Consider the following 11,068-nt stretch of genomic DNA (forward strand, 5'->3'; position numbering starts at 1 on the left):
CGCATCTGACATAGCAGAGGTAAGAGCGTTTTAACGTCTTTAGTTATGACGCGGTGTTGAGCCGAGATTCGAACTTATCACCTCCCCCAACAAAGAGCAGATGCGTGTGTAGCGGCATTATTTTTCAGGGAAGGAAAGAACAATAATAGTTAATTTGATATACAACCCTTTCATTCTCCCAATTTTATCAAACCATAAGTCTAAGAATCAAAAGAACAGTTTTATTATTATTTGACTTAAAATGCATATTTAACAAGGATGACAACATCCATAAGTAACGAAGCACAAAAAATAAAATCATGGATGGTAATACGTACAAGTACAATTGATTTATTGGAGAAAATAAACCCTATTTTATTTTGTATAATGATGACGGTCAAAGTAAATTACATAAAAGATGCTCATAACAATGGAAAAAATTATTTTGATACTGATATCCCAAAAAAGTTTTAAAATTGGACCAAAAACACCAAAGATATGGGGAAATATGTAAAACATATAAAAATAGCAAAAACCTGCAAAAAGGAAGTCTGACCGCCATGCTTGTTTTCTTAAAATGACAGGAAATTTAATTTTGATATCTATAACTAAAAAAATTTTGGAAATCGGACCATCAACACCAAAGATATGGAGAAAAATACAAAAATAGCCTAAAAACTGCTTAAAGGCAGTCTTACCGTCATAGTTGTTTTCGTTAAACGACTGAAAATTTAATTCTGATATCTATAACTGAAAAAAATTTGAAAATCGCACCATAAACACTGAAGATATGGAGAAAAATGTGAAAATTACAAAAATAGCCTAAAACCTGCTAAAAAGCGGTCCTACCGCCATCGATGTTTTATACAAAGTGAATTATAGAGTAGCTTCGCTACTAAAAATGCAAAACTATTCATATATTCGAATCAGGGTCTGAATTTATTAAGATATTTCAAAGTATTTAAGTTTTTGAATTTCTAAAATCATTATTTAATTTTACTTACACTTGAAAACAGTAAAAAATGTAAGTTTAATCCTTTGTTTAATTTTTTTTCATTAAAATTATAGACAACTAGAATGACAACATCAAGGAGTAGCGAAGTGCAGTAATAAAAATAAAAAGCAATAAAATCGGCGGACAAACAAATTAAAATAGAATGCTTATTATGGACAGTCGAACTGCAGCCGGATACCTTATATTATAAGTGTAAATAACATTAATAAGGACGAACAGTGGGTAAAAAAAATAGCTTCGCTTTTAAAAAGAGTTTAATTATTATTCTATTGTAAAACATTGTAATTCAATTGTAAAACATATGTGTTTTTTTAGATTATCTAAACTGGTGGATACTAGCTTGGAAACTATTAGGTAATTACAATCAATTATGCAAAAAAGTTATATGTATTTAATTTCTAAAAATATCATTATAATTAGTTTTTCCTTTTTTTATGTGTTACAATTCTACCCCTATCTTGAAACTCTAAAACCTTGTAATTTTCTTAAACACAAAAATTGGTTTGATTTTTTAAGAGTAAATTTTTGTTGAATTGAAAACATATTAGTTAAATGTGTTTTTTTTATGAGAGCTATGTTCAAATAATTAAAATTGTATAAATTTCCATTGCTTATGAGATACTGTGGTATCCGCCTTGGTTAAATGGCAGACACTGAGTTCAAATGACTACGGCAGTGCGAACAGACGTGGACACATATATTATAGAGAAGCTATGCTTCTCTGGCAATCACTAAGTAACAAACAGAGTCTATTCAGTTGTTCCTTTATTCAGGGTCTAAGGTTTACTAAAGTTATATACAACAAACAATAATTACACAGATTGGAATAAGTAATCATAAACAGAATCAATATAATACATATACAATAATCAGTTTGGGCAATAATGATCCCCCATCCCTGGAAAGGGTGGGGGGAATTAACAATACAGCTTAACCATAATAAGGCTGTCAAAATCTATCATTAATTTTAGGCATAGGGAGGGGGTCGGCTGACCCCTTCCCCAGGACTCGGGGGAGGGCCCTCGGCCCTTCTCCGAACCCAGGTCAGGGTTGCCATAGACATGGCTCACGGTTGCCGAATACCACAATACTATATATTTTGGAGAAAAAAAAACATTTTAATACTATTGATAGAAACATTAGAATGTTTATTATTAGATATTTTTCCTGGAGGATTTTTCTCTCAATGTTTTTGAGTTTGAAAGTTGAAAAACATTGAAAACAAAATTTAAAAAAAAAACATTATTAAATTAATTTTTCCTTTTTATTGAACATATAAGAAAAAAAAGAAATATAAAAATTTTGTGGGGGAAAAAATCATTGAAATACCCAATTGTCACGGGAATCGTTAAAACCTTCTAGTGCATATAAGAATATTAATGTTTTTTTTACAGGTTTAAATTCTCTGACAGAAAGGTTTGATTTGGTTCTGTTTACCCATCCAGATTCAATATCACATATTCCTAAAGAATGTTCTCCATACAGGTATGCTATTTCTATTTTCTGTGTATGTTAGGTTCAGGGGGGGGGGGTGTAAAGGAGGTAAAAGCATCCCTCAACCCACCAAAAGAGCTAATACCACGATAATATATACGTTTATTTCTAGTGGTTTAAAATAATAATGATGCTATACTATAGTCTTTATTTTATCAATTTACTCTTTTATATTGATATACCTAATTATCTTTTTCTGTTTCTTTTTAGTTCTAATTTTGATTTGACTGGGGCAGGAGTTTGTTTCTATGTGTCATTATATGGAATTTCATACAGGTACATTTATTACTAGCAGCTACGCTCCTATAAGAGTAATTGAGAAAGGCAGAGAGATTTGTCATCCCCTCTTTTTTTTCATTTTTACTTTAAAGAGAAAAAGTATATTTGCTTGGGGTTAATTTTTTAAATTTTTTAGGGGGTGATGTCTCTTGGGAGGAGGTTTGGTACCCTCTCCCAAAATAGTTATGAACCTTTTTTGCACCTAGCAATCTATCTATCCATATTAATGACTTTTTATCAATGAGTTATATAATCATTTCTTTTATTATCTTTCTATCTATTTATATGTCTATCTATTATCTATCTATCCATCTGTATATCTATCTTTCTATATATTAACCTATAAATCTATTATAGAGATAGTACTTTTGACAAGTATCTAAACAGCCATGAATGTCTAGTCTCATTGAATTCATCCTTTTTGGAACAGTATTCTCACATCCTAAGGTACAATTTTTATTTGCTCTTTAATAGTACATTGATCCAAGGGATAAGGCAATGGACGATTAATTGATGTATAACGAAGAAGCGTATATTGCTTAATAAAAAATGACATCATACAATACAAATGACTAATGATATGCCAGTATACATTGTAGTTGACCAATGGTAAAATTCATACTGGCCTATCATTAGTAATTTGTATTTCATGACGTCATTTTTTATTTGGCATTATAAGCTGCTTAACTCTTACAGACCAGGGGGGGGGGGGGCTCTAAGAGCCCCCACCCACCCCTCTATTTTTTGAATGTCATTTATTTTTGTAGGTAATATAGAGAGCTGTGACTTCATGACTTTTTAAGTTTAGTAATTATACGTCGGCAAGAGTTGATTTTATAAGGATATCTGGTCTGTGTAGGTAGTGTTGTCCGGTCAAAGTCGGTTAGGTAGCGCCAAAATTAGAAAAAAATCTAAATAATTCTTAATTTCTACATTATGACTTTTGTGTATGAGTTAGAGGCCTAAAAAAATGTTTGTGAATACTTACAAAACAATATGTTTGCCTCTTTTAGCCCCACCGTGCAATGTTATACCTTATGAACTAAAAGTATTTAAACACGTCATTAATGGCAAATTCTATTTTTAGAGGTAATTAATGATATTCTTGAACGTTATATTGAGTATCAATTTAAATTAATAATTATTAAATCTGAAAGTTAAATAAGTACATAAATCATGATTAATGAATTATACGTAACTAACGGCTTCGCCACTTTCAATTTAATTTTAAAAAGAAAAAGTGAAAAACAATTTTTTGTTTCAGCAAGTTCTAAGCTACATAAAGTTAGACAGACTTACACAGAGATAGATATACTGGTACTTTAATGTGAGGATGTTTTCGGATAAATTTAAAATTTGATATATATTTTGATATTTCTTCAGGAGTGACATGGATACGTTTCCCACTCCCCAGATGGTTGGCTTCTGGCCGGAGAGGTTGCTGGCTAACAAGTACATGGGATATACATTCAGAAATTCAAGTAATTCTTTTATTGAGCAGGAATCTTATTGGATAAGAAATTGAACTACGATAAACCAACATTACCCTATCTGGAGATTAAATAATAGTGGAAACTGAGGTTTTACAATCTCATCAAAAAAGTCCTCAAAAAGACCAGCTAATGAGATATCATTTTAACAACTTTGGGGTTCAGTGTAATTCATAGTCCAATGTCAACTCAATCCCGGACTATTAATCTACAACATTTTTTAACCCTGATAGAACAATAAAAGATAAATTGCCCTTCCTCCGATTCTTATATTCTAAATTATTACTTTGGTTTCTAATAAATGTAAGAGGTAAGCAATTTATCAACAAAAAATCTTTCCTTGACATCTAGCGTTTTGGACGAACTGAAAGACGGAAAGGTAAGATAAATCAAAAGTAGCTTGCTTACTTTTTATAATGTGTTTTTATGTTTTTATTATTTTTCAGGTGGCATTTCTAAAATAACAGAGGGTTTAAAAGAGACAGCAAAATCTTTAGGCTTTGAACATAAGGTAACACATAAAGTTTAATTCTTATTTTGTATCTTGGGATGGAGATAGAATTATAGCCTAAAACCAATCCTAATCTAAAAATTTTAAATAAAATAGTCGAAAACAATTACCAAGGGGGAACTCAATTAGTTCAGCTGGCATCAGAATAAGAAAAGAAAGAGTGAAAAGGAAAGAAAAGAAAAGAAATAGAAAAAGAAAGATTGAAGGAAAGATAGGAAATAAGAGGAATAGGGGAAATGACACAAGAAGATGAAACACTACAGTACAATTTCGAAAAGGAGGGTATCTATCATCCGATATTTAAATGTATCTTTTTTTGTAGGGCTGGTTTGATATTGGATCAAGTTGGTTCGGTGATGCGCATAGGGTTATCAAATTATCAAAACTTACTGTGGCTCTATCTAGATATTTAAAGTAAGTGTCTATCTTGCAAGTGGCTACGCCTATAGGATTTGAAAATTGAGGGAAAGGCGGGCTGGGAGGATAGTCAACACTGAATCTTCTAATATTTTTGTAAAAAAAGGGGTGTAATTTTTCCATGGCGATTTCTCTTTGGCGGGTTGAAAATGCGAACCATATAGGTTTAGCAGTTTGTGCGATTCTTTTGGTAAAGATTACAGCTTCTACAGTAAACCTGATTGTTAAAGAAATCCTCTTTCTGTCTATTACTGTTTAGGTATTTCATGTTTGGACCTGGAACCCACTGTAGATGTGCCACGTGCCATAAATTGCCAGATGATTGCCAGTGGGCTGGAGGTCCTTATGCAGGCACCTTATTGTTATATGCTCAGGTATACCATTACGTATACTATACAGCATTCATAAATATATTTTTCCCATGAAGGTTTCGTGATTCTATGCATTAAACTTTTCATTTTTTAAAACTGTCATAGATATGTTTTCCAGTATCGCTTTGAAACCGATTAATTTTCGCTGAATTAGAACCGTTTGTAAGCCATATTGAAAAATTATGTATCGTATTGTATTGTATACAATCTTCTATGAATAAAAAAATAAAATCATAATATCAATGCCAGTTTTGTTAGTCTGAGCCTTTGGTCCTTGGGGATAACAAAACTAACATCACTTTACTATCCGTAGAAAGCTGTCTATATTAAATTGCGATAAATAGTTATTAATTATAGGAGTTAGCAATGAATGTTCATTGGACCCAAGAAGAATATGATTCTATGGTCAAAGGTAAATAAAAATTCTTAGACATTGTAATGTAAAGAGTAACATATAAGCCCTAACTCTTTTTCCTACTCTATTCTAAATTGTATTTTAAGGTTATTTGGATCATGGTACTACAACTGTAGAATCTGTGTGTGAGGTAAAACCATTTTTTTCTAAAGGGATTTGTGTAAAGTTTGCTGCAGAAGAGCTTTCTTGTTGTTTGTCAATATTTTGATTTTAATATTTGCAGGGATAATTGGAATAAATTGATTAACATCCCACATTATGATAAAGAAAATTAGCATTGAATAATATTAGTGTTATTGGTTGAAAAGTTTGGACATTACTAGCAAGTTGGTAACCAAGCAATCATAATTAATAAGATTAATAAGTTCTGTGGGGGAGATTTGTAGTAACCCAAACCGTGGTTAAGTTGCGTCCTTTCCAGTGGACGGTGTAAATGACATAACCTCAAGACGTGCGGACGTGCTAACCTCAGCTATAGATGAGCTTCGCTCACTGTTACCAATAAAGTACAGGATAATGTATGTACATGTGTATTTGTTCCGATTTGTCAGAATAAAGATTGTCAATAATATGAAATTTGACCTGCCTTTATTTCAAGCTTTAAGATAGATACAAATAGTTAGAAATTATAATTTGTAAGGAGCTAAGCAACTCAATAATTGACCCGAGACTTGTCCCCTTATTAAAGATTCTCAAGTCGGGAAGTGATTGTCAAATAGAGCTAAGTATCCAAAGTTTTTAAGAGAATTAATAAGATAACCTGTTACCATTGTAATTTACAGTACAATATACCTTACCTCTCTGGAAATTGTATCCTTATACTAAAGTAACAGGATGTTTGTCTGTTTGTCTGTGTGTCTGTTTGTTTGTCTGTTTGTGTGTACCGAAGGATCTCGCTAACCGCTGAACCGATCGGGCTCTCCTTAACAGGGTAGCTTCCTTTAGGTCCCGGGAAGGTTTATAACTATTTTGGGGGAGGGTACCACCACCCTCCCAAGAAAAATCGCCCCTATAAAAAGTTCCCCCCCCTAAAATTTTTTTTTTTACTTTTTTCTTTTAAAATCTAAAATAAGAAATTGGGTTATCACAATCGACCCTCTCCTCCTCAAGTGCCCCCAGAGGCCTCTAGGGGCGTAGCCGCTGGTGACTAATAAAATACAACTAAAGGATATTTTATTTACATTGATTTTTTATGTATGGTATTGCTAAACAACTCAACTTTTAGATGCTGCATTTACATATCTTTCACAATGCTGAACCTTTCAGTAAATTCAGGTAAAATAAATTCTAAATTGAATCGAACATCATTACTTTGATAAGTTATAAAATGTCAGTCTTTATCAAGTAGTAGCTTTTCACATTGCCATTAGTAGAATTAGAAAAAATAGCTAAAAATTGCCAATGCAATATGATATGCACTAACTTATTGGGCTTTTCACAGAAGACAAAAAATATATGAAAGAAATAAAATTAAATTGTCTCCAATAATACTATTTTAGATTTGGTGACGGGTTGTATAAGACTTTGAATATAACAGGCACTGATGTGTCTTTGGTAAGTGTTTATATTTGTTCATAGATAACAAGATCCCATCTTTAGATTTTAGTTCTTAAAATAAAATAAAAAATCTGGCAGAAGTTATATTCTTTTCTCTTGGGAGTGAATAGATATGATACCCTTCCTTAAATTAGATTTTAAGACTTAACCGTCTGTGGGGCGTTGAAAAATAGAGCAATAATGGTCTAGCAATTATCGAGATCTTTCGATACAGACAGACATACAAACATTAATTTACTTTTTGTTATGTATCTAAATATTGATACATTTAGGTGAGGCATTATGCGATGTATTTGGCGTTGAGATCATCAAATCAGGAACATACCATTTAATTTGCAAATTAATGATGAATTATTTATATGTTGTTTACAATTGTTAAAAAGATTTGATTCTTTTTAAAGAAAGCTGAAAAGGCATATAGGTTTTTACCTTTCCATCAATTCAAAATTTCTCATTTGAACTTTAGGAACTTAAACCTTGTTTTCAATAGAGTTAGTCTTTCTGTCTATCACACTTTTGTTGTTCTTTAAAGTAGAAGGATGTCTATGTGATGCAATAAGGATTATGAATGACTGCTAATATCATAATAATTATGAAACCTATAAATACTTAATTCTATTTTATATCCTTCATAAAAATTCAATTTAAATAAATTTGTAATTTTATTAAAGCAAATATTATAATAATAAAATGGTATAAAATCAGGGAGTTGGAGTAGAGTCAGTGACAGCCCAGTTCAACCTAACACATGATGGTTCTATGGCCAACATGTGCAAGGGGAAAGACTATGGTATTAAACCATGAACAATTTTACCTAACCTACCATGGGTCCATGGCTTGGCCAATATGTGCAAGGGGAAAGACTACGGAATTAAACCAGGAACAATTTTACCTAACCTCGCATGGGTCCATAGCTTGGCCAATATGTGCAAAGGGAAAGACTATGGTATTACACCATGAACAATTTTACCTAACCTACCATGGGTCCATGGCTTGGCCAATATGTGCAAGGGGAAAGACTACGGAATGAAACCATGAACAATTTTACCTAACATACCATGGGTCCATGGCTTAGCCAATATGTGCAAGGGGAAAGACTATGGTATTAACCCATGAACAATTTTACCTAACATACCATGGGTCCATGGCTTAGCCAATATGTGCAAGGGGAAAGACTATGGTATTAAACCATGAACAATTTTACCTAACATACCATGGGTCCATGGCTTAGCCAATATGTGCAAGGGGAAAGACTATGGTATTAAACCATGAACAATTTTACCTAACATACCATGGGTCCATGGCTTGGCCAATATGTGCAAGGGGAAAGACTATGGTATTAAACCATGAACAATTTTACCTAACCTACCATGGGTTCATAGCTCAAATATGCTTAGGGAAAGATTACGGAATTAAACCATGAACATTTTTACTTAACCTACCATGGGTTCATGGCTCAAATATGCATAGGGAAAGACTACGAAATTAAACCATGAACATTTTAACATAACCTTGATGGTGCCAAGACTAACATGTACAAGGGGAAAGAATACGGAATTGATTTGCCTTGAAAGCAATTTCATTGTTTATAACTATTTTACATTAAAGAAAATTTAAAATTATAAATGAAGGACCATTTGATTTATGTAGGACAAGGAATAATAACATTGTGATTATATAGAATTTGCGGATGTACAAAATAAAATGTAGAGAATCAACAACAGAAATTTCACATATGAAATGAATATTAATCCCAAAAAAAATTAAAACATGATTTATTTATAATGTTTCATCATTTAAGTAATTACTTAGATTAAAATTTTGATATTCAAAATTTGAATTGTCTATAAATTGCATTTTAAATTATTAGGTAGATTAAAGATTTTAATATTAAAAGGATTAAATTTTTAAATGCATTTGTTTTTATGTGTTAAAATTGTACTGTTATATAATTAAAAAGTAGGTTCATACTGTGATATTTTATTTTTTTCGTTAATAATTGATTTTTGGGTTTTTTTCACGCAACCTCTCAATTTTTTTTTTAGAAAATCACGAAACCTCGAGTTTAAAATTTTAGTAAAAATTTGTATATTTGTCATTTGTGTATAAAATTTTCATACTGTATTGTGAATTTGATTATAATACGATCTCATGTTTGTATTGCAGTGTTTTTTTATAATAGATTAAAATAAATATTTTTTTAAGTCAAAGGTTTAAAATTTAGATATAGTAATTATTACTTAAATTTTACATTTAACTTTTTTCATCAGAATTTTAAAGTAATGAATCTTAAGACAATTAGGCCCTATATATTAACCGAAGCATGTCTTTTATCAATTCTTAAAATGTCATATGTAAATTATGTAATTTTAGGAAATATTTTTTACGTTTTTAGTACCGAAGCTACTCTATAATTTCAAATGTCCGTTGACCGTCTGTCCCTCCATCTGTTAGACACAAAGCATGGGGAAAACGTGGTTTTCTCGGCTCATATTCTAGATACAAGGCTGAAACTTCTTGTCAACATTCCCTTAATTATGGAGAATAATCAAACATAAAAAAAACACCCATGTGGTCAGACTGCATTTTGGCAGCTTTTTAGCTGCTTTTATATTTTTTACATATTTCCAAATATGTTTTATGTGTTGTTTTTGTAATAATATCAAATGAAATTGCCCGGCGTTCTAAGAGATTTTTTTGTTCAAAAAACAAGTATTTTTTTTTATTTTTCACATAATTTTTACAGCTATTTGAGGTTTTGATTCCTGATATTTTTAATGATCCCTTGTCCTTAAAAGCATTTAGTATTTAACTTATTTTGTATGTCAGTCTATCACCCATGCAACAAAAGACATATACCTAATATTTGGAAGGTTTCATGATTTTTATCATTCCTAATAGCATAATTTCTTTTTCTTCACCTCATCACTGAACATTTGATTTATATATATATTTTTTTTGCTTCGATACTTATGGATCCTTATCATCCTTGTTTTCTACTTCCAGACATTATTCAATATTGAATGCAATGTTTCTTTACATTTGTCAATGTTCATTTGATTTATTGAAGAGGTTTGTTTTAATGAATGTTGTCATCCTAGTTTTTAGTAGCAAAGGTCCTCTATATTTTGAAATGTCCGTCTGTCGGTGTGTCAGAAACGTTTGGGCGAACGTGATTTTCTCGGCTTCTATAAAAGATACTAGGCTGAAACTTCTTGCTTACATTTACATTAATTTGGAGTAAAATTAAGTATAAATCATCCATGACGGTCAGACTGCGTTTATGCTGTATTCAGTCTGTATATTATCCATCATTATTATTTGGATGATGTCATCCTTGTTATAATACAAATTGTCACACAATATTAAAGACACCGATGTAAAAAATAAATTAATTATTTGGCCATTCAAAAGTTCTGAAGAAAATCTAATTTAAAAGATTCGCGCAATTTTTTAATCCATTTAATGCGGAAGGTAAAACAAAGATATGCTTATTAACAAAACATCTAATCTACTTAAAATAATATTAACCTAAAATTA

At 31.2% G+C, this 11,068-nt stretch overlaps 1 protein-coding gene across 1 annotated transcript in view; it reads left to right on the top strand.

Annotated features, from left to right (window-relative positions):
- The window catches only part of LOC145313749 (uncharacterized), a 341,643-nt gene extending 331,905 nt beyond the window's left edge, over positions 1-9,738 (top strand). Inside the window, exons 14-27 of the mRNA XM_080153317.1 lie at positions 1,310-1,348; positions 2,389-2,479; positions 2,699-2,764; positions 3,125-3,214; positions 4,151-4,248; positions 4,704-4,768; positions 5,091-5,182; positions 5,445-5,559; positions 5,914-5,968; positions 6,058-6,101; positions 7,197-7,246; positions 7,471-7,525; positions 7,801-7,838; positions 8,227-9,738. Of these exons, the coding sequence (XP_080009443.1) occupies positions 1,310-1,348; positions 2,389-2,479; positions 2,699-2,764; positions 3,125-3,214; positions 4,151-4,248; positions 4,704-4,768; positions 5,091-5,182; positions 5,445-5,559; positions 5,914-5,968; positions 6,058-6,101; positions 7,197-7,246; positions 7,471-7,525; positions 7,801-7,838; positions 8,227-8,332 (1,004 nt within the window). The 3' untranslated portion in view covers positions 8,333-9,738. The remainder of the gene's footprint in view (positions 1-1,309; positions 1,349-2,388; positions 2,480-2,698; positions 2,765-3,124; positions 3,215-4,150; positions 4,249-4,703; positions 4,769-5,090; positions 5,183-5,444; positions 5,560-5,913; positions 5,969-6,057; positions 6,102-7,196; positions 7,247-7,470; positions 7,526-7,800; positions 7,839-8,226) is intronic.
- The last annotated feature ends 1,330 nt before the right edge of the window (positions 9,739-11,068 follow it).

The sequence above is a fragment of the Acartia tonsa genome, chromosome 3, assembly GCF_053477335.1.
Source record: "Acartia tonsa isolate MP-2025a chromosome 3, ASM5347733v1, whole genome shotgun sequence".
In the NCBI taxonomy this organism is placed as follows: domain Eukaryota; kingdom Metazoa; phylum Arthropoda; class Copepoda; order Calanoida; family Acartiidae; genus Acartia; species Acartia tonsa.